At 44.6% G+C, this 27,915-nt stretch overlaps 2 protein-coding genes across 2 annotated transcripts in view; one reads left to right on the top strand and one right to left on the bottom strand.

Moving 5' to 3' along the window:
* The window catches only part of NCAPH2 (non-SMC condensin II complex subunit H2), a 39,261-nt gene extending 17,230 nt beyond the window's left edge, over nt 1-22,031 (bottom strand). Inside the window, exons 1-11 of the mRNA XM_040415755.1 lie at nt 21,917-22,031; nt 19,802-19,924; nt 17,662-17,763; nt 16,876-16,931; nt 15,085-15,166; nt 13,233-13,304; nt 13,062-13,141; nt 9,226-9,380; nt 8,687-8,776; nt 7,738-7,817; nt 1,128-1,199 (exon numbers count right to left, since the gene is read on the bottom strand). Coding sequence (XP_040271689.1) covers nt 1,128-1,199; nt 7,738-7,817; nt 8,687-8,776; nt 9,226-9,380; nt 13,062-13,141; nt 13,233-13,304; nt 15,085-15,166; nt 16,876-16,931; nt 17,662-17,763; nt 19,802-19,909 — 897 coding nt within the window. The 5' untranslated portion in view covers nt 19,910-19,924; nt 21,917-22,031. The remainder of the gene's footprint in view (nt 1-1,127; nt 1,200-7,737; nt 7,818-8,686; nt 8,777-9,225; nt 9,381-13,061; nt 13,142-13,232; nt 13,305-15,084; nt 15,167-16,875; nt 16,932-17,661; nt 17,764-19,801; nt 19,925-21,916) is intronic.
* A 1,724-nt stretch (nt 22,032-23,755) lies between these two features.
* The window catches only part of LMF2 (lipase maturation factor 2), a 66,560-nt gene continuing 62,400 nt past the window's right edge, over nt 23,756-27,915 (top strand). Inside the window, exons 1-2 of the mRNA XM_040413556.1 lie at nt 23,756-23,927; nt 27,051-27,304. Of these exons, the coding sequence (XP_040269490.1) occupies nt 23,834-23,927; nt 27,051-27,304 (348 nt within the window). The 5' untranslated portion in view covers nt 23,756-23,833. The remainder of the gene's footprint in view (nt 23,928-27,050; nt 27,305-27,915) is intronic.

Here is a 27,915-nt window from a genome sequence, read left to right as displayed (position 1 = left end):
TTTGCATAACCAAAGAATTTCTTCACAAACTGTTAGAAACCGTCTCAGGGAAGCTCATCTGCATGCTCGTCGTCCTCATCGGGGTCTGGACCTGACTGCAGTTCGTCGTCGTAACCGACTTGAGTGGGCAAATGCTCACATTCAATGGCGTCTGGCACGTTGGAGGGGAGTTCTGTTCATGGATGAGTCCCGGTTTTCACTGGTCAGGGCAGATGGCAGACAGTGTGTGTGTGTGGCGTCGCGTGGGTGAGCAGTTTGCTGACGTCAACGTTGTGGATCGAGTGGCCCATGGTGGCGGTAAAGTTATGGTATGGGCAGGCATATGTTATGGAAAATGAACACAGGTGCATTTTATTGATGGCCTTTTGAATGCACAAAGATACCGTGACGAGATCCTGAGGCCCATTGTTCTGCCATTCATCCACGACCATCACCTGATAATGCACGGCCCCATATTGCAAGGATCTGTACACAATTCCTGGAAGCTGAAAACATCCCAGTTCTTGCATGGCCAGCATACTCACCGGACATGTCACCCATTGAGCATGTTTGGGATGCTCTGGATCGGCGTATACGACAGCGTGTTCCAGTTCCTGCCAATATTCTACAACTTTGCACAGCTATTGAAGAGGAGTGGACCAACATTCCACAGGCCACAATCGACAACCTGATCAACTCTATGCAACGGAGATGTGCCCATTTCAGAGTGGTCATTTATTGTGGGCAGTCTAAGGCACACCTGTGCAATATTCATGCTGTCTAATCAGCACCTTGATATGCCACACCTATGAAGTGGGATGGACTATCTTGGCAAAGGAGAAGTGCTCACTAACACAGATTTAGACAGATTTGTGACCAGTATTTGAGAGTAATGGGTCTTTTGTGTATGTAGAAAATGTTAAGTTCAGCTCATGCAAAATGGGAGCAAAACGGAAAGTGTTGCGTTTATATTTTTGTTCAGTGTATTTACCGTTCCCCACAGTGCGGGTTGCTGGCAGATCATAAGCTACTTTTTGGCCACAATGCGCACCGAATTACATGACATGTATTACAGCCACCTCTTATTTTCACTAAATTATTACTTGACGGAACCCCCCCACCCCAAAAAAAATAACTATGTAGAGTACCTTGATGTTTGAAACTGCCATTTCCTTCACTGCTCTTTGTCGCAGTACATATCCTCGCTCTTCTGTTTGGATCTGTACAAACACATGCAGATTGATTACATTTTGGTGCTTTTTTAGTTAAAGATATGCATTCAAAGAGGTTAGCCATTGTATATTTAAAGAGGTTCTCTTGCTATTTAACTTATTTAGTAGTACATAATAAACTGCAGAAGGAAGCTTTTACATAGTATTTACCCTCCCCAGAGGGTCTCCACTGCGCTTGTGCAGGCTCTTCCACCCAGGTCCTGACCGGATGTGGCCACTACTCTTCTTCAGCTGTTCTGACTATGATGCAGTGGAACAGGAAAAGAAGCAGCTATATCTGATCGGGACCTGCAACATCAGGGGAGCAAGGGGGTAAGTACTATGTAAAAGAGCTTACCTGAACAATTACGAACTACTAGGGAGGCTCGTCCCTGTTGCGGCTTGCTATTGGCTGCTCCCCCCGTCGCCAGATGTTTTTTTTCAATCAAATCGTTTTTTATTGTTCAAATAAAATTGGTATATTACAATACATTATGTATCTCAATTTTCTTGTAGTTTTCTCCCCTCCGCATCACAAATATACACAATTATAAAAACATTATCATCTGACCATATATTTGTTACATCTTCTACAATCATTGTACATAATGAACATACCAAGATATAGACAAATCAATTACAAAGTCATTTGACTGTTATAACCCCAACAGCACCCTCCCCCCCTCCCCCAACAACCAACCCCCCCCCACCCCAGATCAGAGCAAGAATTTCCAAGATCTTTTATATTACAACATGAGTGTGAGACAACCATTCATTCCACAACTTTCAAACTTCAAAGGGCATCCCCTCCTAACAAACACTCCCTTCTCTAATGTTAACATATCATTCACCTTTCTCACAAATTCATCCACCGTTGGCGGACTCCCCTGGATCCACCTAAAGGCAATCAATTTCCTGGCCACATACAGTAGTCTCCCAACTGCCACCTTGACCGCCTCTCCCCCACCAATCTCCTTCACATATCCCAGCAAACATATCTTAGGATCCTTCTTTACCCTCAACTCCAGGTTACGATTAATCAAAGACAACACCTCATCCCAATATCTACTTAGCACTGGACAAGACCAAAGCATATGAAATAGATCTGCACCTTCCGCCATACATTTTGGACAATTGTCATCAGTTCTAATCCCAATTTTCCGCAAAAATACTGGAGTTTTGTAAACTCTGTGGATGATAAATAGTTGTGACAACTTACCCTGTTCACTTACAGACACTCTCGGAACTGCCTCCAATATATCTTCCCACTGTTCCTTTGGGATGTCCCCCAAATCCTTTTCCCATTTTCTCATCCTAGTAAGGGGGAATTCTACCAGAAATTTATCTAAAAGCAGAGTATACACCTGTGATATCAAACCTCTCTTTCCTCCAGCTGGGAGAACCAGTTTATGGACCACACCCATTTTTGCAATAGTGCATCCCTTCCTTATCGTGACCTCATATGCGTGTCTCAGTTGCAGATATTGATAGAACCACACTTTGGGAATGTTGAATTCCTGCTGTAGACCTTGAAATGATTTAAATACACTAGTCTCAATCAATTGACCTATCCTCATTACTCCATGGGATTCCCAATTTCGGACTCCTGATAGAGAAATGAATTCTGGCAACAGGTTATTGTTCCATAATGGGGAAAGCTCTCCTACCCCACCAACTCCCCTGATCAATTTCACCTTTGCCCACACTTTTTTCATAAGCTCAATAAGCGTCACTTTCTCTCTTCCCCCATGCATCCCTGCACCCTCCAGAATACCCATAAGATCCCTACTGCCCAACCAGTGTTGCAGTATCTTCCCCGTCACATCTGGTAGCTGAAATTCCATCCAACCCTTAAAGTGTTGACACTGAGAGGCTAAGAAATAAATCCAGGCGTTAGGGACAGCCAAGCCACCTTCAGACTTGGGATATTGCAGCGTCTCCAGCTTAATCCTAGCTTGACCATATTTCCAGATGAGATCTCTAAATATCGAATGTATTTTCCTAAATCTCTCCACTGGGATCCATACAGGTGCATTATTCAATATGTATAGTAACTGAGGCATCATTACCATTTTTAAGAGATTCACTCTACCCACTACTGACAAAAAGAGTCTACCCCATGTCCTAGCTTTAAGCCTGAAGGTATTTAGCAAAGGGGTTAAATTAAGCTCTTCAAAATCTAGCAGTCTAGGTGTTATATATAGCCCTAAATATTTAAACTTGCCCACCCAAGGAATCAAACTATCAGCCTGCACACCAGAGAGTGCCTGTCCGTCAACTGGCATCAAGGCGGACTTCTGCCAATTTATCCGGAGCCCTGAGAAGCTACCAAATCTATCTATTAAAGCCATGGCCGCATCCAGAGAGCCCCCAGTGTCACCCAGAAATAACAGTGTCATCAGCATACATCGCCACTTTGTTTTGCGTCTCACCATATCTAAACCCCACAATATGGGGTGACAGGCGAATAAGGGCTGCAAGTGGTTCAATTGCTAATGCAAACAACAAGGGTGACAATGGGCACCCCTGTCTGGTGCCCCTGGACAAAGAAAAGCTATCTGACAGCCCCCCATTAGCTCTGATCCGTGCTTTTGGGCTTGAATACAACACTTTCACCCACTGAATAAATCGAGTACCAAAGCCCATGACTCTCAATGTTTCCCATAGGTAGTTCCATTCAACACTGTCAAATGCCTTAGCGGCGTCTAACGCAAGTAAGGCCCTATCTCCTCCATTATCTGCTGGAATATTCAGACTAGTATATACTCTACGGATATTTATAGCAGTCGATTTCCCGGGCATAAAGCCAGTTTGATCCGGGTGCACTATAGTTAGTATTACTCTGGACAACCTGTTCGCCAACACCTTTGCCAGGAGCTTCACATCTGCTGTTAATAGCGAAATTGGTCTATAAGAATCAGGAACTTTGGGATCCTTCCCAGGCTTAGGAATAACTACTATGATAGCCTCCTGCATAGAATGTGGTAGCGAACCTGTCTCCAGAGAATATTCAAGAACCTTTAGTAATTCAGGGAGAAGTATCCCTTGCATTTTTTTTATATAACTCCACTGGTATACCGTCTGCCCCCGGCGCCTTACCATTCGCCATCCCCCCAAGAGCTGCCTCCAACTCCTCCAGCGTGATCGGCTCTTCCAGTCTCTCTCTATCCTCATCTGATAACACTGATAGCTGAGCCTCAGCCAGGAAGGCGGACAAGGCCTCCTCCGAGCCAGACGCCTTAGAAGCATAGAGAGAGACATAAAACCCTTTTAGAATGTCTAATATCCCTTTTGTATCCTGGCTACTATTCCCATTACCATCCATTAGCTCTTGTATACAAGAAGAACCCCTCTGTGCCTGAGAAACCACTGAGAGCAAATGCCCAACTTTCTCTCCCTCCTCAAAGGATCTTTGGCGGTAGAAACTACGCTTCCTATCCGCAGCCTGTAGTAGGTGACACCTCAGTTGTTCCTGAGCTACCTCCAGCGCCTCACTATTATCCATGGTGGGGGTTCTACCAAACTCCCTTTCAGCCTCAGGCACTTGTACATGCGCTTTAACATCCGCCTCTCTGGATTTAGATTTATGCTTACTTATTTCTTTGATCAATACCCCTCTCAGAAACGCTTTAATGGCATCCCATACACCGTGAGTTGAAGCCGTCCCTCCATTAATAGAAAAGTACTCCCTGATCTCCCTAGTAATCTCAGACAGATCCCCCAGTACATTCAGCCAATGCGGGTTGCATTTCCACAACCTCGGTCCCTGCCTAAGCACACCCAGGCACAAATCGACCTGCACCAGGGAATGGTCAGACAACGACCGAGGGTGATAAATAACATCTCTTATCAATGGCAGCATTACATCATTAACCAAAGCCAGATCTATGCGTGATAGTGAATGATGCGTAGCAGATCTACATGAAAACACCCGCTTATCCGGGTTACGCAGCCTCCAAACATCAAGTAAGCCAGTTTCCCTCATAATATTCTTTAGAGCCACACTCCCCGGTGATCCACTGGCACCTTCTACCCGACATCTATCTATGGAGTCATCCAATGTACAGTTGTAGTCCCCCACTAGCAGCCACGGCAGTCCAGGGAAGTCCGCCACAAAGGTCATAATATCCCGTATCAAAGGGGAAGCAAACGGTGGAGGCACATATACTGACACCAACACCACCTGGATCCCATCAATCTTGCACACTACACACACATACCTGCCCTCAGCATCCACATATTGTTTCAGATGTTCATACCTTATACTTTTATGCACAATCACACTTACGCCCCTAGAGTGAGAGGAATGGATTGCATGCATCACATGTCCTACCCAATTTTTGTTCAGCCACTGCACATTATCATTGGACAAATGCGTTTCCTGTAAGCAGCAGATAGCTGTCTGAAACCGACTCAAATATTGAAATATACCTTGTCGTTTACGTGCATCAGCCATTCCCCTCACATTCCAGCTGAACAGTAACCCCAACCCCCCCCTCCCAAACATCCAACTCTAACGCAGGGCAATCTGTAAGCACAATGCCCAATGCTGAACAGAAATCATTTCTGATTACAACACTCTCCCTCAGGTAGAGAATCCTCTCCACAACTGGGAAATACATTTCTTATCCCAACCTCCTACTCCTGCATCAGGATCTACCATGTGGTAGCAACACTCAATACACTTTATAACTGGTATAACGTTCAAGTGACATTAAGGTGCAATCCTATGCATATAAAGTGAACACAAACTGCAAACTATTTCCTTCAAGTGTTCAGGGCCCCACTTCTCAATTGCCTCTCGTGGACGTCCAGCCACTGTGTCGCTTCATCAGGGTCCTCAAAAAATCTGGTGGATCCCAACGCCACCACTCGCAATCTGGCCGGGAACAACATGGCGTACGGAACTTGTAGCACTCTGAGCCTTTTCTTTATATCTATAAATCTGCTCCTCCTCCGCTGTACCTCATTGGAATAATCCGGATAAATGGACACTCTGACCCCATTCATGACCATCTCATCATTATCCCTTGACTGGCGTAGGATAGTGTCCCGATCTTTAAAGTGTAAAATCTTCGCCAGTATGGGGCGAGGAGGCCTGCCTGGCGGGAGCGGCCGCGACGGGACTCTGTGCGCCCGCTCGACCGTGTACAGGGGGGATAGGCCCTTCTCCTGGAATAACTGGTGCAGCCATTTCTCCACAAACTCTGTAGCATTGGCTCCTTCTGTTTTTTCTGGCATTCCAACAATTCTCAAATTATTCCTCCGCGATCTGTTCTCTAAATCATCCGCTTTGGCGTATAAAGCAGCTATATCTTTCCCATTCAATTTTGACGCCATTTGCAGGGGTTGAATAACATCTTCCAGTGAGGACACCCTCTTTTCCAGATCTGAAGTACGCTCAGAAATGTTATGCAGGTCATGCCTGATTATGGACACGTCTGATCTCAGGCTGCCAACTTGTACTGCAAGCACTTTAAGGGTACTGTTGCAGCTTGCCACCGCCACCATTATATCTTTCAGTGTGGGCTCCCTTGTAGAATCAGCCCGCAGGCCTGCTGGAACTGTTTCAGGGACCGCAGAATTGGGCACCGGCTGACCGGAGAAAACCGGGTCATCGCCGTCCATGGATCCGTCCTCCTGGTCAGAGGAGGTAGGAATATCAGTCCCTTTATCACTGGCCGAATCGCCCACTCCACCATCCAATCTGGCATATCTACTAAGTTTAGCAGCCGCACTCTGGCTCACCAACTCCTGCCGCGCCGACCCCTCTCCACTTCCGGCGCCATCTTGGATTTTCTCCATGCGGTCTTGTTGCGCCAGTTTGGACGATTTCCTCTGCATTTTCAGGCTCCGATTTTGTCACTGCAGTCACCGGACACCTTCCTCTCCTTAGGTAAGTAGTTTCAGGCAGTTTTGAGTGCGCTTTCACTGTAAATGAGCAGGATCTTGGCAGGAGCAGTGAAACATGCACTCACAAGCCACGCCCCCCCGTCGCCAGATGTTTTGATCTAAGTGACAGGGAGATGCAGCCTTGCAGGGATCCGGAGTGATGTCGGTGCCGGGGAGCAGGAAAGTATAATGTATACAATGGGAAGGGGGAGGGGGTCATTATAGTGGCTGGATAACCCCTTTAAATTCTGCACATGTGCTGAGAAGAGCACATAAAGTCACTTAGTAATGCAATGTTTTAAAACTATCAGTAGAATTAAAAGGTGTAGTAGCCAACTCCTTTAACAGTGAATTTTTTTTTTAAAGTAATTATATATGTGCAAGAACATTTCTGACATGCAAAGCTTTTTGGTATGCAATTTGATTTTCTGTTAAAATAAACCCTTTGTACAATATTGGGTATACCTCAGCAAGTCAGACCAATAACTTTATATCTCAAAAATATATTCTGGTAGACTGTTTACACCAAAGTTCAGTGCCAGATCGGAGTTTGTAGATCAAAGATATGGCACCTTCAAGACTCTTTAAGCAAAACCCTTTCACATGTCACAATATGACATGACGACACAATGCAGCAGAATAAAAAAGCTGTTACCTCCTGTCGCTCAATTTGTTCAATAGGTTCCATCTCTTCTTCATGGTGATCATCCAGTGGAACAAATCCATCATCATTCCCTTTAAACATGCAAAAAACAACCAAAACAATGTAAATGTCTTAATAATGCTTTTGAAAGAAATATAGTTAGTAAGCAAATGGCTCTAATTGAAAGGGCTTTAAAGGGAACCCTGTCTGGAGCTTTATGCTACCCTAACCACAAACAACTTGAAATACCGACAGAAAAGTCAAAGTGGTGGCACCCCACCGGCTTTTCCCAGTCCAGCTTGGTTGCGAGGTCTATCCTCCATCTTTGTATAGGGGCAGACTTGTCAGTCAGGCTGGCCCTTGAGAAGCTAGTGGGGAGCACCCCTGCCACTATGCTTCTGATTTGTATTGCCCAAATGTGATCTGAACAAAGCAAGCCTAGGGCCACCTGTGCACTTTGCGCAATACATATGGGTTTTCCGCACAGAAAATCCGCAGAGTAGTACAGTACCAGCAAAGTGTATGAGATTACACAAACGTCATGTACACTTTGCAGATTTTTTTTCTGCATGGAAATTGACCTACATTGCAGATTTCCAAATCTGCAGCATGTCAATTATATTTGCAGTTTTAGATGCAGATTTCACCCTTTTTACTGGAAGGGTGAGATCTGTGGAGAAACTGCTTCTGCGGTAATTATTCTCTTCTAAAAATTGCATCTAATCCACACCAAAATCTGCAATTACAAATAGTGGATTTTGGTGAAGTTATGCTGCAAAAACGCACATAAATACACACAGAAATTTGCACAGATCTTGTGTGCCTTCACCCGCATTCCTGTACAGGTGGCCTAAGGGCGCTCATACATGTAGAAGTAAAATTCTACACAATGTGCTGTTTGCAGTAGAACTGTAAACTGCGTTTTGCTGTAGGGTCTGGTAACATAGGTAATCTTACTCACCATTATCATCAGAGAAGTTCAACACTGGTAACGGTGCTTCACATTCAGCTTCCATATTTTCATTCTTATCACTTTCTATGTTCTGCACAACTGTAAAAGAGAAATGCTTTAAAACTGTAGTCTTAATAAATCTACCAACGTCTTTTTTTTGTAGAATACCCCTTTAATGGGGTGTAACTCATGAAAGAGGTTGGATAGCAAATAGTACTCTGCAAGATGGAGAGAAAGTAATACATCTGTAAATATACCATCTTAATGCCATCTAAGGCTAGGTACACGACAACAGATAGGGCACAACTACACTGCAACATGCTGCGACAGTCGCAGAAAAATCTCTGCGACTGTCGCATCGCAGTATGTTGCAGTGCGACACCATAGACTGCCTTTATAAAAATTGTCGCGCGACATTGGTGCGACAAATGTCGTTGTGTAGACCTAGCCTAATTATTTTAGCATCATTTTTTACAAAACAATTTATGAATTAACAAAATATTTGGAGTTTTGGGAATACTGTTCAGACTTTATGAAAATTTTTGTACCTGGCTGAAAGCTGGCCTCCTCCATTCGCTGGATATTTTGTTCAAAGTGTGTTGGTGACATTAGAGCCAGTTCTAACATGAAGGCACCGCATGCATGAGGCGTGCAGGTGTTCATACGGAAATCCTTCCTGCTAGCCAAGATTTCTCCTTTTCGGCTGAAATATACAAATGAACTTAAATGAGGAAAAAAACATTTACTAGATTAAGGCGGAAAGCACACCTTTTTTCCCCCCTTTTTTAAGCCAAACACAGGCGTAGATTCAAACAGCTGATAATTCTCTCTTCTGAATCTACTCCTGTGTTTGGCTGTAAAAATGAGATTTTTGTATAACTTACCAGTAAAATCTCTTTCTCGCTCTTCCTTGGGGGACACAGGAAACCTTGGGTATAGCGCAACTCCCTAGGAGGCGTGAGACTAAGTGAAAACTGTTAAGCCCCTCCTCCAGCAGCTATACCCTTAGCCTGGAGAGAGAGACTACCAGTTGCGTGTCCAAGTAGTGAAAGAAAGGCAATGACCAACCATATAAAACCAAACAAGTCAACTACCCGACAGGGGCAACTAAACCGTAACGGTGAACCAGATAATGGGTGGGTGGTGTGTCCCCCAAGGAAGAGCGAGAAAGAGATTTTACTGGTAAGTTATACAAAAATCTCATTTTCTCGCCCAATTCCTTGGGGGACACAGGAAACCTTGGGACGTTCAAGAGCAGTCCAAGAAGGGAGGGACTACAGCCCAAGGCGAAAACCACCGGAGGTATCAAGATAACGCCGCCTGCAAGACCAGGCGGCCCAAAGCAGCATCTGCCGATGCATAGGTGTTCACCCTGTAGAACTTGGTGAAGGTGTGCAAGAAAGACCAGGTGGCCGCCTTAGGCCTCTTTCACACGGGCGAGTTTTCCGCGCGGGTGCAATGCGGGAGGTGAACGCATTGCACCCGCACTGAATCCGGACCCATTCATTTCTATGGGGCTGTTCAGATGAGCGGTGATTTTCACGCATCACTTATGCGTTGCGTGAAAATCGCAGCATGTTCTATATTCTGCGTTTTTCACGCAACGCAGGCCCCATAGAAGTGAATGGGGTTGCGTGAAAATCGCAAGCATCCGCAAGCAAGTGCGGATGCGGTGCGATTTTCACACACGGTTGCTAGGAGACGATCGGGATGGAGACCCGATCATTATTATTTTCCCTTATAACATGGTTATAAGGGAAAATAATAGCATTCTGAATACAGAATGCAAAGTAAAATAGCACTGGAGGGGTTAAAAAAAAAATAAAAAAATCATTTAACTCACCTTAATCCACTTGCTCGCGTAGCCCGGCATCTCCTTGTGTCTCCTTTGATGAAGGACCTGTGATGACGTCACTCCGGTCATCACATGGTACGTCACATGATCTTTTACCATGGTGATTCACCATGGTAAAAGATCATGTGACGTACCTTGTGATGACCGGAGTGACGTCATCACAGGTCCTTCATCAAAGGAGACACAAGGAGATGCCGGGCTACGCGAGCAAGTGGATTAAGGTGAGTTAAATGATTTTTTATTTTTTTTTTAACCCCTCCAGTGCTATTTTACTTTGCATTCTGTATTCAGAATGCTATTATTTTCCCTTATAACCATGTTATAAGGGAAAATAATACAATCCACAGAACACCGATCCCAAGCCCGAACTTCTGTGAAGAAGTTCGGGTTTGGGTACCAAACACGCACGATTTTTCTCACGCGAGTGCAAAACGCATTACAATGTTTTGCACTCGTGCGGAAAAATCGCGGGTGTTCCCGCAACGCCCGTGTGAAACCAGCTTTACACAGTTGTTCAGCCGAAGCCCGATGCCTCTGAGCCCAAGAAGCACCGACCGCTCTGGTAGAGTGAGCGGTAACACCAAAAGGCGTCTCCTTGCCCTTAGCGCAGTAAGCCTCGATAATAGCCATCTTGATGAAGAGGGCAATAGACACCATGGACGCCGCCAACCCCTTGCGCGGACCTTCCGGAACCACAAAGAGAGAGTCCGTGCGCCAAAAGGGTCCGGTGACTTCCAGGTAAATCTTCAGGGCCCTAACCACATCCAGGCGGTGAAGCTCCCGTTCTCGAAGATGAGAAGGACAAAGGGAACGGAGGACGATGTCCTCATTGAGGTGAAAGGCGGAGACCACCTTCGGAAGGAAGGAACCGGACGGAGAACCGCCTTATCCTGGTGGAAGACCAAAAGGGGCTCCGCGCACGAAAGTGCCGCCAATTGAGACACCCGTCGATGGGACGTGACGGCCACAAGGAACATGACCTTGCAGGACAAAAGACAAAGAGAAACCCTCCGCAAAGGGGTAGATTGGAGTGCCGTTAGCACAACATTAAGGTCCCAGGGTGGAATGGGAGCGCGATACGGGGGAACAGAGTGAGCGACTCCCTGGATAAAGGTTTCGACAGGCCCGAGAGGGGCCAGAGGACGCTGGAAAAGGATGGAAAGCGCCGAGACCTGACCCTTTAATGAGCTGAGACCCAAACCCAGGTCCAGACCAGACTGCAAGAAGGACAAGACCGTGGGTAGGGAAAAACGAAGGGGATGAACATCCAGAGTTTCGCAAAAACCCAGGTAAGACCGCCAGGTCCGGTAATAAATCCTGGACGAGGCCGGCTTCCGTGCGCAGATCATGGTACGAACCACATCTGCTGAAAAACATTGTTGCGTTAAAACTGCGGTCTCAATAGCCATGCCGTTAAATGTAGCGACCCTAAATGCTGGTGGAAGATCGACACTTGAGAGAGAAGGTCTTCTCTTAGAGGCAGCGGCCAAGGCACGTCTCCAAGGAGTAGCATTAGGTCGGCGTACCAAGGCCGGCGAGGCCAATACGGGGCTATGAGAACCGTAGGCACGCCCTCTGACGCGATTTTTCGGAGGACCCGTGGCAGAAGAAGGAGGGAAACACGTACAGGAGGGAAAATTCCGTCCACGGAAGAACGAGAGCGTCGGCGCCATACGCCCTCGGGTCCTTGGACCTGGACAGGAAGGTGGGGAGCTTGTGGTTGAACCTGGAGGCCATGAGGTCCACATCCGGACAACCCCAACGGAGGCAAATGGACTCGAACACTTCGGGATGCAGAGACCACTCGCCCGGGTCGATCGTCGTCCGACTGAGGAAGTCCGCCGCCCAGTTGTCCACCCCCGAAATGTAAATGGCCAACAGGGCCGGAACATGAGTTTCCGCCCATAAAAAAATAATAATAATTTCCAAATGAAGGAGAAAAAACAGCCCTGCAGAGCAGGGAGTGTCTTGCCTCCTTGGACACTAAGCAAAAACTGGTAGTCTCTCTCTCCAGGCTGAGGGTATAGCTTCTGGAGGAAGGGCTTAACAGTTTTCACTTAGTGTCACGCCTCCTAGGGAGTTGAGCTATACCCAAGGTTTCCTGTGTACCCCAAGGAATTGGGCGAGAAAATAAACTGTGTCAAAAACAAAACAAAACGCATGGGTGATTACACCATTATGTTGCTCGTACATGTAGCTTTAGAGCTTTTCGGCGCTCCAGAGGCTGTGAAACTACAACTCCCAGCATGCACACTTACTCAGCTGTTCTTGTAAACAGTCATAGGAGGAGGATTGTGGGAGTGTAGTTTCAGAACAGCTGTAGTGCCGGAGGTTGCCGATCCCTGGTGTAGAGTGTCATGTAGAGTTACACTGGATTTGAGATGCGGTTATATGGCTTGTACAGGTGAAACACATGGTCTCAATTTGTTTCACCTGTACATGCCAAATGGGCAGAAGGAGCATCATGCATGGGCACCTTTACAATTTTTATTGACTAGAACCACAAATAATGTATAAATCACTTTTCACCTGCATAGAGGGTTGTTTTTCTTTTCCACTTCTTCAGGAGGAACAAGCGCCATTGGTGTAAGGGGAATAACGTTCACCAGCTATTAAAAAGGAACAAATGTAAATTACATAAATTAGATCAGATAAAAAAGGGATGGGGAAACGATACATAATAATTGTATATTAACGTACATTTGGATTTTGTTCCTTTTTCAAATCCACGTTGGTTTTCTTGGTGTCAGTTATATCATCTAGGCTGAGAAACTACAATAGAAGGAAAGGGATCATAATGTGACCGAAGACAAGGCAGTCTCTAAGATTTAACATCACCATAAAGAGTTGCGATGATTTACATGACATGGCATTTATAATATAGTTGCGAATAAAATGTAACTATACATATGTTACTACATAGTTGTATTAAAGAGAATCAGTCACCAGTGACCTCCCTATCAAATTGTTTGCATAGACACATAGCTGTGGTTCACCTGATTAAAACGCTGATCGACAGGACCAGGCAGTGGCAAAACAGAGAGATGGGGCTGGCCACAGAAATTAGTGGAGCTTGGACGCAACAAGAGCAATGGTGACACCCTCATTGCACCAAAGGCCTAAGCATTTTAATCAGGTGAACCATAGCTCTGTGTCTATGCAAACAGTTAGCTAGTGAGGTTGCTGGTGACAGATTCTCTTTAATGGTACCGTTCAAATTGATAAAGAAGCACATGTTTAAATAGTTTAAGCCACTATTACATTTTAATTCTAGTTAAACATCATTTTGACAATAATTGGCAGCAGACTTTCTATACGGGAAACAGAGGAATTACTCAACAGCAGCTTGTGTTTCTATCTTCACAAAACCTCTGGTCATGTACTGAACGCATTGTTATCCATACGTAACATTTGTCTGTGTACCGATTTATCTAGTACTTCAGGTCGTCCTTACAGGCATGTATTCGTAGTGGCCCTATGTATTACCTATTTGCATTAAACCTGATCGGTCGTCTTAATATATTGCCCTGAGCAAATCAGCATATTATAGCTACGCTGTTTTGCTACTAGCAGCGCTGCAAGCACAGGAGTAGATCCAAAGAGAAGGACTGATATGCCTCCTTTCTTTTGTATCTACTTCTTTGTGTGACTTGTGTGATCCAGCCTTACAGTAGTGATGGCGCTAAGATGCTTTGCCCTAAGGGCAGACTAAGACAACATCAGTTCTCGCTTCCTACACAAAACTACTTTGAGGCAGATATGAATAGGGTAGTGTTCCCCGACCAGTTTGGGAGTATAATGTGGCTCCCTATAACTTCCCGTATAACTTTCAGTTAACACAGAGGTTAAAAGCCATATCACTTGGTCAAATATTTAATTGGCTTTTCACTTTTAAAAGAGTCTGTCACCAGCAACCTCCCTATCCAACTAAGGGCACTGTCAGAGTTTTAGTTAAATTTTGTTGATCCGAGGCTCTGTTCCCAAGTAATGACACTTTTGCATGCATGAGAGAACACAGGGCCGGGCAAGATTACGTTGCCACTGCCTGAGCCTGTCAATCAAAGCAGCCAGGGAGGGGCAGGCCACACAAAGGGCAGGAGCACCAGTGCAATAAGAGCAACGATGACTCTCGTTGCATCAAATTTGCATGTTTGTACTAACAACAAAATTATTTATTTTATTAAGATGCAATAATTGTGTAAGACATTCACACGAACGTGGTGTTTTGTGGATCCACAAAGCACGGATACTGGCCCATGTGCAGTCCGTAATTTGCGGACCGCACATGCCGCCGCCATCATAGAAAATGCCTATTCTTGTCCGCAATTGCGGACAAGAATAGAACATGTTCTATTCTTTTTGAGGGGCCGCGGAACAGAACTACGGTATGCTGTCCACATCTTTTGCGCCCCCTACAAACGAATGGGTCCTCAGCAGTTCTGCAAAATTGTGGAACAGATGCAGACTCATTCATATGGTCGTGTGATTGTAGCCTTTTAAAAGGTATCAGTCTTGTTTGCTTTTAATTGCATATTCAGAGTACAACCATTACCTCTTGTTCTTCATTCTGGTTTGGAAAGTTTGCATCTTTGTCCACCCCATCTTCTCCAACAGAGGCCGGCTGCTGATTCCGCCTAAGTAAAACATGACAATGTTAGCTCTTGTTTGTAATAAATGTACAGCCAGCCAAGGCTACATTTCGAAAGGCTATATTCTCCTTTTACAGTTTAAATGTATATTAAATAAAACTATGAAGGAAGAAACCAGACACCGCATGGGATCCCTCTGCATAAAAAAAAAAACTAAACCTGAGCGTTATTTCCTGACAGATCGTGTGGCACCTCTCTAGTTCTCCTGGCTGCAGCTGTGACAACATGTGACTGCTAAAGTAAATTGCATATCTCTTCTGTACAGTGCAATAAGGAATGCTCAGTTCCCATGCGTTGTCCAGTTTTAGGAACTGTCCTTGTCCATAAATCAATTGTACAAGACAAGAAATTTTCTAATGTATCTTATTAGAGAAAATTGCCTTTCTTCACTTTTATCAAACTATTTCTCCTCTGCGCCAATCAAAGACCCATAGTTCACTGATAATATCCATCTCCAGTAAGAAAACAAAGATCAGGTTACCATTGCTGCGAGGGGAAGAAGCAGCTCTAGTAAGTTTTCTCTCATGCCAGTGCTTCCCAGCTAAACTGCTCACTACTGATGTAGATTGTCCTCCATGCTGCTGCTTCTAAAGGTTTTCTACAGAGATAGGGAAGCAGGATCTCGTGTGTGAAGTGTATGTGAGACATGATAGTATCTCCTCCTGTCTGCAGCATTGATCAGGTTACTGCTGCTTCCCCTAGAAGTCTAGGGAGTGGGAGATGAGAGGAAGATGTGGCTGATAAGTGGAGAAACAAGATTTTTTTTTCTGTAATAAGATATATTACATAGTTTCTTACATTCTCCTAATTATTGACTAATGAAAAGTTCTTTATAATCAGAGGTACAGTTTAAAGAAAATGTTATATATTTAATATACTGTAGTTCTGTCAGGTTTTGATCAGGTTTTCAGATGCAGTTTTGAACCTAAAACCAGATGTGTATTGTATAGGGAAGATTCTAATTATTATTTTTATTTTTTTGAATATACAGCCTCATGGCAGGTAATTGAATAAAAAATAAATAAACCTGTTTCTACAGTGTCATTCTAACCTCTGCATCTCCAGTCCTCCCATTCTTTATATACAAGACAGACATTGAGGTGCACAACACGTGACCGCAACCAATCACTGGCCAGAGCGATCTCGTGCCATATACCGCTGAGGCCAGTGATAGGTTGTTGTGGTCACGTGCCATAGACCACTATGTCACCACTGCAGTCTTGTATAGAAAGAGCAGGAGGAGGAACAGAGATGTGGAGCCGAGAATGACTGAGGGAGAAACAGGCAAATAATATAGTTATTTTTTCCACTGGCATGAGGCATAATTTTAAAGGGGTTCTCCGGGCTTTTACTATTGAAGACCTATCCTAAGGATAGGTCATCAATATCAGATTGGCGGGGGTCCGATACTTGGCACCCCCACCGATAAGCTGTATGAAGAAAAGGCATGCGCAGTGTGCACGTTTTCTACATTCTCTCTTCCTGCTCGCCACAGACACAGCAGCAGCGAGCAGGAAGAGAGAAGGAATCCTGAGGATATGTCATCAATATTAAAATCCTGGAGAACCCCTTTAAACTACTCAGACAGCCTCTATAATGGTTAGAAAAGTGGTAGCGTACTAATAGGTTTTAACTAATAAAATATAAACACTTTTGCTCTCAATTACACAGAACGTATATACTGCGATACATACTTCTTATTGGATATGAAATCCAAGGCTTGATACACCAAAGAGTAAAGATATTCCACCTATATACAAAAAAAAATGTATCCAATTAAAACCAAACTGATTATCTAAACATGAACACAAACAAAATTTTAACAGATGCTAAGCTGCTATTAAAGGGGTATTCCCATCTTAGACAATGGGGGCATATAGCTAGGATATGCCCCGTTTGTCTGATAGGTGCAGGTCCGAGTGGTAGGACCCGCACCTATATCAAGAACGGAGCGGGAAGCGATGCGGCTGAAAGACCCCAGATTTCCCGGGGTCTGTCCACCACCAAGCGCTAATCCCCGCCTCTCCCATAGAAGTGAAGTGAAGATTGTACACCGCTCTCTGCACTTTTAAAAAGTGGGTGAGAAAGTGGCCATGGCTAGTTAGGAGAGTATATGTAGGCCAGAATTTTCAGAAGCAACTTTTTAAAATGCTGCAAAAAAACTGCAATCACAATCAAGAAGGGGGGCCTGGCCAATAAAGCTTGAATACCATCTCTAGACAAAAGTATTCCTCTATCAACTTTGTCAAAAAGCTCTATGGGACTGCTGGAGATAGCCAAGAACTGTACCCCGCTACATCCAGCAGTTGTCACAGAGCGAATAGGGATGCTCAAACACCGCTTCATTCATATATGGGCGACACAGGACCCGTGTTCTCGTGACATGTGGGGGTCCCATGGTTGCACCCTCACCTATCCTGTGGATAGGAAATAAGTTTACATTTTGGGAAACCCCCTTACAGGCTAATGCACCAACTCACCTTTTTACTGTAAATGCATGCTGACCCTTGGATGAGGAGGGCAGCTTCTGCAAAGTTCATGGTGGTTTTACCGCCATCAAACGATATGCAGATCTGATCCAACTACACAAATATAAATGAAATGGATTATCATGCAGCAATTTTTTTTTTAAAGAAATGTAAAAAGAAAAGGAGTTTATTTTTTTCAATAAATGTTGACGCTTTCATTATATTTTTGAGATAATTATTGTACAAAACAAGATAATGAAAAGTGGAGCCACAGAGCAATAAGGCTACACCTACACGACGACATTTTGTTGCACTAATGTCGCGCAACAATTTTTATAATGGCAGTCTATGGTGTCGCACTGCAACATGCTGCGACTGTCGCAGAAAATCCATTCAAGATGGATTTTTCTGCGACTGTTGCATCGCTGTTGCAGCGCGACACCATAGACTGCCATTATAAAAATTGTCGCGCGACATTAGTGCAACAACGTGTAGACGTAGCCTAAAAGAGAATCTAAATGTAGTATGTGGTTTTCGGCAAACAATTATTGTCTGAAGAGGTTCTCTGGGAATAACGAGGCCACAAGCGGCACATTACTGCTGAAGCCTGTCATTGGCTGGATGTAAACAGGCCGCGGACCGGATTATGGAGATGTGGGAGCCTGTGCGGAGGACTGGAGAGCAGTCAAGTGTGAATCTCCCATTTACGGAGGCAGGCTGCAGGCAGAACCCCTTTAAGGGTTCACACATGCTGGGGAAGGAGGGGGGATCTGCAGCACAAACTGACCTGGAGTACAAATCGTCAGGGCAAATTACACTGCTGAACCGCTGCAAAATCCACCCCATGTGACTGTACCCCAAGGCCTCTTTCACACGAGTGTGATGGATTAGGAAAACTCGCACCACTTTGCAAGCAAGTTCAGTCAGTTTTTTTTTTTGTTTTTTTTAAATCAGATAGTTTTTATTCATTTTTCAGAGGTAAAAATAGAACATGAACATCATTGCACGTACATGTTACAATATGAGATACACAATCTCTATTAATTGGATGCATATCGTCTGACAGCAGTGCAAGATATTAATATCATTTCCCATCAATGAAGGGTGATGCTCATCATAACCAATTTACTCTCATAACCCTCAACCCCGGTCAACCCCCCCCCCCCCCCCAAGTTCAGTCAGTTTTGTCTGCGATTGCGTTCAGATGTTCAGTTTTTTCCGTGCTGGTGCAATGCGTTTTGATGCGTTTTTCACAAACATCTCCTAGCAACCATCAGTGAAAAATGCATTGCACCCGCACCTGCTTGCGGATGCAATGCATTTCCCACTAAAGCCCCATTCACTTCTATGGGGCCAGGGCTGCGTGAAAAACACTGAATATAGAACATGCTGCGTTTTTCATGCAACGCAGAACTGAAGCGTGAAAAAAAAAAAAAAAAAGAAAAGAAAAATACATGCACATAGATCTATTGAAATGAATGGGTCAGGATTCAGTGCGGGTGCTATGCGTTCACATCACGCATTGCACCCACGTGTGAAAACTCGCTTGTGTGAAAGAGGCCTAAGAATGCGTTCACAATGTTTTCTGCATAGATTTTGGTGTGGATTCTGTCTCGAAAAACGCCTCCCATTATTTTTAATGGGAGTCCACGATGCAGTTCATGAAGTTACGGTTCTATGGCTACAAAACCGCACCCTTTCTGCTGGGGCAGATTTTCCACAGACCAAATCCAAAGTGTGAACAAGGTCTTAGGATTCTATTTAATTGATTTGCATATTTTTAGAAACAAGAGAAATATTAGCTGTATTTGATACCACACCTGAAAGCATAAAAGTAAATGACTGGTGCATTCTGGACACACAATGTGGGCCATTTATTATGATTCTGTATGACAGGTTTTGGCGTAAAAGAGTCGCACAGTCCTGTTTTGGGACTTTTTAAATACCTGTGCATGTGGTGTTTTTATGTCACCCTCAACACTGGGGAGTGCTGGGGACTTACTAGATCATCTCTAGCTTCTGACTCGTAGAGGGGGGTTATAAGCAGGAGACCCCCTCCATGACATCCTAATGCCACAGGTCCTTATAATGATTCTAACAATCACAATTTGAAAAAAGTTTTATATATATTATCTATAACATAAAACTTTACCTCTTCCAAGTACTCGCCCAGCTGAGTGGCCACATCCACCTCCCAGTTCTTGGTCATGTCCCTGATTGGCTGCAGCAGGTGAGAGTACCTGGACTCCACGTCCTCCATCTTTTATAAATGCACCTGGAAAGAGTCCAATACACAGTTAAGCAGATTCATGTGAACTCCATGTACACAGGTTAAGGCCTCCTGCACACGACCGTATGGCTTTTTCAGTGTTTTGCGGTCCGTTTTTTACGGATCCGTTGTTCCGTTTTTTGTTTCCGTTTGGCATATACAGCATACAGTAATTACATAGATAAAATTGGGCTGGGCATAACATTTTCAATAGATGGTTCCGCAAAAAACGGAACGGAAACGGAAGACATACGGATGCATTTCCGTATGTGTTCAGGTTTTTTTTGCGGACCCATTGACTTGAATAGAGCCACGGAACGTGATTTGCGGGCAATAATAGGACATGTTCTGTCTTTAAACGGAACGGAAAAACAGAAATGGAATGTATACGGAGTACATTCCGTTTTTTTGCGGAACCATTGAAATGAATGGTTCCGTATACGGAACGCAAAAAAACCTGCATCCGTGATCCGGTGAGCCCAAGCGGCCGGTGCCCGCATATTGCAGACGCACTGTTTGCGGGCCGCAATACGGGCCACGGCCGTCAACTGCCGTGTGAATGAGGCCTAAGAATGGTGTTTCTGGCCAAGTAAGAAAACTGGCTGCTGTATGATGCATTACGATTGGTGCATCTTCAGGAAGTCCGTGTGCCAAAAGAGAAAATGTACACCCGCAAGGAGCTACTGCAGATTTCAATGTGCATATAGTTAGATGCGTCGGGCCATAGAGATCATATCTGCGCTCCCACTCTTCTGTGAAAGATGTACTGGTGTCGGAATATTACTTTGCACTTTAAATTTACGGAGTTCACCATGTGGAATAACTAGTGCGGTCATTTTTTTCTATGGGTCAGTATGATTACATATATAGTTATGGTTTTGTTGTTTCTTTTTTTTTTACTAATTTTACACAATAATAGCACAGCACATTTCACACAAAAGCAATAGTATATATATGTATGAGCAACGCATTCTAAGAGCCAGAATTCATTTGTCCGTGGATGTAGCTGGCGTATGTGGCCTTTTTGTGAAGGGTTAGAAGTAGTTTTCATTTATACTATTCTTGGCGAGGGAAATATGAAAAATAAAAATAAAAAAATCCATTACTTTTTGCGTTTTTTTATGTTGTTCACGGGATGGTTTATCATGTTATCTTTATTATATGTATTGTGGCAAATAAGGCAATACGGTGTATGTGTTTTTTTTTTCTTTTACAAAATACCGTAAAACTTTTTACAGAATTTTTTTTTATGTATACCACTGCATTATAACCTATCACTGTACTATTAGGCTGTGTCTGTGGCACAGTGTAATAGGCATACAGCTATGTTAGGTCCCTGGCAGCCATGGCACCGCATTGTGTACTCAGGGGGTGGGCGGCGATGGTGACAGGGAGCATCTGCGTAACTTCTTAGATGGCACGGTCACTACTGACGGGATGGCGCTGTTACAGTGGTAGCCTGGCGTCTGTCAGAGCTGGGCTCCCACAGTGACCCAGAGAGTTGTATCAGCGCAGGTCTTACACGGTGTCTTCAGGCCCCGCTGCCCGCACCGGGTTTAATGGCACAGGTGGCAGGGTCTGAAGCGAGTATACAGGTTGCGCTCCAGAAGGGGAAAAAATATATATATATATTAAATTATATATTTATTTTTTTTACAATGGAACCGTATGGGTGACGGGAACATAGCCAAGCAGGTGTGCTAGGGAAAAGAAAATGGAGGAACCGTTCTTTCTGGAAACCTAGCTGAGGATGGACACCAGTAATGATGTATAAAGCTGCAATGGCAGACGTATTAGTATCAGGGCAGTAGTGTGGTCATAGCCTTGACAGCAGCCCTCCGCCTGCTGAGACACTACAACTACCAACATGCCCTGATCGGCTGCAGCTGTCAGGCCCTGCTGGGACTTGAAGTGTTTCCACAAATAGGGAGATGGTAGCTGACAGGTGGGCACTGAGCTCAGCCCCTGCCTCCTCCCCTGGATGTCCGGTAAACTCACCTTAGCGCAGGTGCCTGGGTGTAAAATAAAACGTACAGTGTAACGAGCTCCTCCGCTTCTCTTTCAGCCTCGGCTCGCCATTTTTGTTTTTCCCGCCCAGCCCGGTACAGACGTGCACTTCCGGGCTCTTCGAATTCTACCAATCAGACCAGCACTACTGGGAGTAGAAAGACGGTCTCGCAATGCCTCTGGCGGTCGCTAGGTGGCGCTGTCATTCTTGGCTGCACACGTGACGCTGAAAGGCCGGGCTGTCCTGTTGTGCGGGATTTGTCTTCTCATTTGTGTTTAGGTTTGTGATAGGGTCCCAAGGAGTCCAATGAAAGCTGCTAAAAGAAAAAGTGTCCAGAGCAACCAATCATAGGGCAGCTTTCATTTCTTATAGCGCTGACATTGGTGGCTACTAGCAACAAAGTTTTTCTTTTACTTAGTAAAATCTTGTTCTCCTAGGAGCCTGGTCACACCGTGCCACTTATTTATTACTATGCAGGTAGAGCCAGCTCCTCACCAAGGAGGGGAACCGCACATCACTTGCAGTTTGATTTATGTTATTGAATCAGTTGTAACCCCACTGAGGAAAAACATATTTTGAGGGGGAAGAAATGCTGCAAATATTAGCTGGAAGTCAAAAGGTTAATGTAAAATACAGAGCAAACAAATTTATCAAACTGCGGTAAAGTAGAACTGGCTTAGTTGCCGATAGCAACCAAGCAGATTCCATCTTTCATTTTCCAAATGAGCTGTGATAAATGAAAGGCGCAATCTGGTTGCTGTGGGCAACTTTACCCCAGTTTTATGTAGTTATAGGGTTCCTGCGAAGAGGGCTTGTTCTCCCATTTAAAATAACGGATCTCTGACGGAACTGAGCACAACTGATAAAATAAAAGATCCACCACAACATTTTCTGCATCAGGTTTTTTCAGCTCTGAAAATTCTCTGTGTGGACCAAGCCTTTGCAATGCAAGGGTGAGATTGGGACAAATCCACATAAAAATCTGCACATAAGGCTACATGCATTTTTTTTGCGGTCCACAAATAGCGGATCCGTGTTCCTGTTTTTTTTACATCCACATCCGTTACGTTTGTCCACAAATTTTGTAGGTTGTGTTTCTGTGTGCGGTCTGCAAAAAAAAACCCTGAAGTCTGTAATTCTTAAAAATGTAAATATCCCCACCCAGGATACTGGTATATACAGGTTTCCCAGCAACCATCCGCAAAAAAAAAAACCAGATGCGGATGACATACAGATGGCTTCCGTTGGTTATCCACATTTTTTTGCGGACCCATTGACTTCAATGGGTCCGCAAAACGTTTATTGCAGACAAGAATAGGACATGCAATACTTTTTTTGCGGACGGGAAACACGGACAGCGGATGCGGAAAAGAAATGGTTGACTACACCGCAATTTTAACGGCTCCGTAGAAATGCATGGGTAACCATCCGATCAGCCAAAAAAAACGGAACGGACTCAGAAATACAACTGTCCTGTGCACGTAGCCTAAATCCGCCAAATCACATCACTTTTCCTGCAGTTTCTGCTTTAGATTTATTTATTACAGTCAGATATAAATTATGGTTCTATGGTAGAAGCAGGGCTCTGAAGAAAAGGCAAAAGCAATGCAACCGAGCAGGGAGAGCCCTCCAGTCTAGTCTGCTCTTTGTACATGGACAGGAAAGGATCGCTGTTCTGCTGGGCGAAATCCGCTCAGACGTTACAACTGCGCCTGCGCAGTGAAAGACCCGGAGCTCAATCCCACTTCTCTGAGCCCGCCTATCAAATCAGTTCAAAACGTGGACACGTGAAACGCGCATGCCTGTCTAGTAGGGCGCCTGGGACCCTTTAATGCGCATGCGCACACCGTCCACGTTGTGACTCATCCAGACTGCTGCAAAGATTTGAGGGGGTTCCGTCCGCGGTCATGGGGGAGCAACGGCAAGTTCGAAGTACCTTCTTATGGGGGCTGAGCGGCATTTACCTGTGTGCATTCCTGTCACTGTATACGCAGATACCAGGTAAAAGACACGTAATTGGCGGCTGCAGTTTTGGGGGGGTTATTTGTACGGGCATGTGAGACCTCCGTTTCTGTGGTAGGAAATCTACTCCCATTCACCTTCTGTCACACCACACTTTCCCCAGCTGATTGCATGGGCACTGGGCAGTATTGCTAGCAGGGTGGGGTCTAAGTCTTAATCATGAAGAGATAGATAAGGGTTAATGCTGGCAGTGCATGATCTGGGTCTAAACACAAAGTTTCCCTTTATTACGGCTGAATGTGATGAAATGGGCGCGGTGATATTGGGCATATTGTCAGAAGATGGCTACCAGACTATGAAGCCCCCCCACACAGGAAGTGGTCTCCCACCTCTTTTGTGGCCATGCCCTTCCATTTTGGGTTTTGGCAAGAACCTTCTACCCCAACTATGAAGACCTTTCACGTTGAGTAACAAAAAGAACATACAAACTATCAATAACCTATTTGGGGACCTTTAGACTAGAGACACGGAGTGTTGAACTGCTTCTGCACGTTGGATTGCTTTGGACTACTTATATCATGGTGGTTTAATATGAAATAGTGAGAAGAGTATATGTATTACGGTCAGTGGTATATTTATATTGACTATTACTACAGCAACTAGACACTTCATCTATCAATATTGAGATTTTAAATATTTTTTCTTTTATTATGTTTATGCACAATAGGAATACTCAATTAAAACACTACATTTTAATACAGTTCCAAATGAGAGAGGGCGTGTTAATATAATTATTTTTGTATAAATCTCTTGAGAGGCTTTGGGGTGAGCCTACCTAACTCCAGAGATCGCGACGGGTGGGCCGCTATATACATCTATCTATTGTACATTCTTGTTTTATGGCTTAAAGGGAACCTGTCAGATCCGTTGTGCTGCCCTCTGATTTCACATTGATTTCAGGAGCCTGTCACTTAGGAGTTAAAGGGAGTCTTTCACCTAAAATCACCATTGTAGAACACTAACATCAGGATCTCCATTACATTCCCCATATTAGAATGCTACCTTCCATATTGCTGTCCATCGCCGATTTTCTCAGAAAAACACTTTTTTTAAATTCAATATGTTAACTAGCTTCTGAAGGTGCCCAGGGACGGCATTCATGCGGCCGGTGCCCAGGCCCCTCGGCGCTTTTCATATGAAACCCCTCCCCTTTCACCCCTCTGGCCCGCCCTAGGTTCTTCGGATTACGTCCTCCTCTTAGTGAGAAATCCAGCACCAGCCCCGTTCAACAAATTTGCCATTATGAGCAGAGGCACAAGAGCGTTTAATGCGCATGTGCCGGCCCGTACATCCCGATCTAGCCAGCCTTGTGCCTCTGCCCATAATGGGGAATGAAGTGCGCAGGCGCGGCGATTCTGCTGAACGGGTCTGGTGCTGGATTTCTCACCAAGAGGGGGATGTAATCAGAAGAACCTAGGGCGGGCCAGAGGGGTGAAATTGCTAATTGACAGGCTTCTCCATTGGCACAGAAACATGTCAATCAGGGACTGGAAGGGGAAGGAGCTTGCATGTCATGAATACATCGGACTCCTGACTTCAGAGCGGATGACTCTCTGGTTGTGCTACGAAGCTCCACAAGTGAGTAATAGGGTCAGCTTCCCGTTAACTCCAGAAAGCTGACGTACACTATGCTCCGAGAGGACCGCATAAGGGACTTGACAGGGTCACTATATAGACCCTTTAAATATGTACAGTTATCCCCTATTAACAGGATAGAAGATAACTATTAGATTGGTGGGGGTCTTACCAGAGGGCAGCCCACTGATGATGAGAATGGGGATCCCGTACCCCTCATGGCCTCCCTCCAGGCATGTGCACTGCTGCTCCATTCCTCTCTACGGAAGTTCTGGAGACATCCAAGCGCTTGTACTTGGTTGTGTCCAGCAGTCCCGTCCATCCTGCCACTATGTTAATTTCTGCGGGGGGCCTGAGGGGTACGGGGTTCCCATTTTCGTGATTGGTGGTGGTTCCACAGATCTAATAATTAGCCTCTGAATAGAGGATAACTTGTCACTACTAGAATACCACATTTAATGGCTGTTTAAAATAAAGAGTAATATAGAGTTCCTTTCATTACATGAGGCCTTAGAAAGTTGGTACAACTTTTTATGATTTCCACTTCCCTTCATTCTGGCGAATACATTTGGGCAGATTTACTAATCCTGTAGACCAGAGTTCCTCGTGAAAAATACATTGCATTCGGATGTAATGCGTTTTACACTGATGGTTGCGTGGAGAGGTTGTTCTTAAATATTTTCACGTGTGTGAAAAACGTGTCAAAACTGATTGCACTCGCGTGGAAAAAACTGAACGCAATCGCAGACAAAACCTAGCTTCACTGAACGCATCCTGAGCCAATCCGTATAGTTTGTGTGAAAGAGGCCTTAGGGTTAATTCACACGACGTGGGAAAAAGGCAGTTAAATGGAAAAACTGTCCGTCTCGGTGTGTGCATCCATTTTGTCAGATGAGTTTTTTATTGGCTTTTTTTTTAAACCGCAACCCCTGCAGTGCCATCAGGATAAATAAGGGCCCCATAGTTCCCCCATCTTAAATAATGCCTTTCAGTAGTGCCCGATTTTTATATAATGCCACAAGAACCCTCAGTATGTATAATGATTAAATATATATATTGCCCCCTGCGCCATTATTCACTGGCTGTTAAAAAATAGCCATATTAATGGCCCCATAGACTGCAGTGGTTGTGAAAAATGCCATGTAACATCCGTTAAAAAAAAAGTCACGGCCATTTTTCACTGCTGTATAAATGCAGCCCTAGGCTATGAATTGATCACAGTTCGTCAGGCTGGATGATGAATCTGTGCAGGGATAGACATTGTTCTCTAAAACTATACCAATTATTGGTTGCTTACTTTGCGATAGAATTTTACACCAGAATTGTAGCACAGTTTTGGCCCAAAATGTTGCATCTTAGGCCACGCATCGTTCTTGCTAAGCTACACCTCCTTGGCAAGCTAGGCACAGTGGATTTTTATAAAACTAGATGCACCAAATTGGGTGCACTCACTTCAGTAACTGAGTTCTTGTTTTCCAGCAGACTTGCAGTATGCATTTTATATGTCTTGAATACTTTTTCCTTTAGGGCTATATGGACGTGAAGGAATCTTGCCAGCATGGAAGATGCTTCGCTTCACTGGCAAAGGCTTATGGGAACAGTTGAATGACTCTCCTACATTGCTGTGGCTAGGTCCCCGGATAGGACTGGACACGGAGCAGAGCATGGAACTAATCTGTTTACTTGGGACTGTCCTTTCTTTGGGTGCTTTGCTTTTCAACTGCTTTCGGGACAGCTTAATTTTTCTACTGCTGTGGATCCTCTACCTCTCCCTCTGTCAGGTAAGCTTTGTGTCTATGCCTCAGAAACTTAAGGAGTTATACAGCCAGCAATATTGATGACCTCTCCTCAGGATAGGTCATCAGTATCTGATTGGCGGGGTGCTGGGAGATGGACCCCCACCGATCAGCTGCTTGAGGAGAAGTCGGCACTCATACTGCTTCTTCCTCAAGATTACACTTTGCACTGTCTCGCTGGCATCTCAGTGTAATTACAAGTGCTTGGTCCTTTTACTTAAATGGAACAAGTACTTGTAATTGCACTGTGCCCCCGAGACTGGAGTGATGATGCGCAGGGTGATCTTGAAGAGGAAGTGGCGCTCGGACCAGCTCCGCCTCTTCTTTATTTTTTTTTGAAAATCTTTATTTATGTCAATTTTTTGGCATGAAAAACAAACAAAGCTCAGTTGAATACATCAGATATTACAGCATATAAGAGCAAAATAGTTACACATATCTGACCATTGGACACAGCGAAAATGGAGTCAACCGTATGTGCGGCCCGTCTCCTATCGCACTTGAAATAAGCAATAAGCCCTCTTTTAACGCTAGAGTCAACTAACTCTTCCAAACACGCTGTTATATTTTGAGGCCTAGATGAGGCATTGGCTAAG

Source organism: Bufo bufo, chromosome 1, assembly GCF_905171765.1.
Source record: "Bufo bufo chromosome 1, aBufBuf1.1, whole genome shotgun sequence".
NCBI lineage: Eukaryota > Metazoa > Chordata > Amphibia > Anura > Bufonidae > Bufo > Bufo bufo.
Note: the sequence above shows the minus strand (reverse complement) of the source record. Positions and strands in the feature narration are given on the sequence as shown.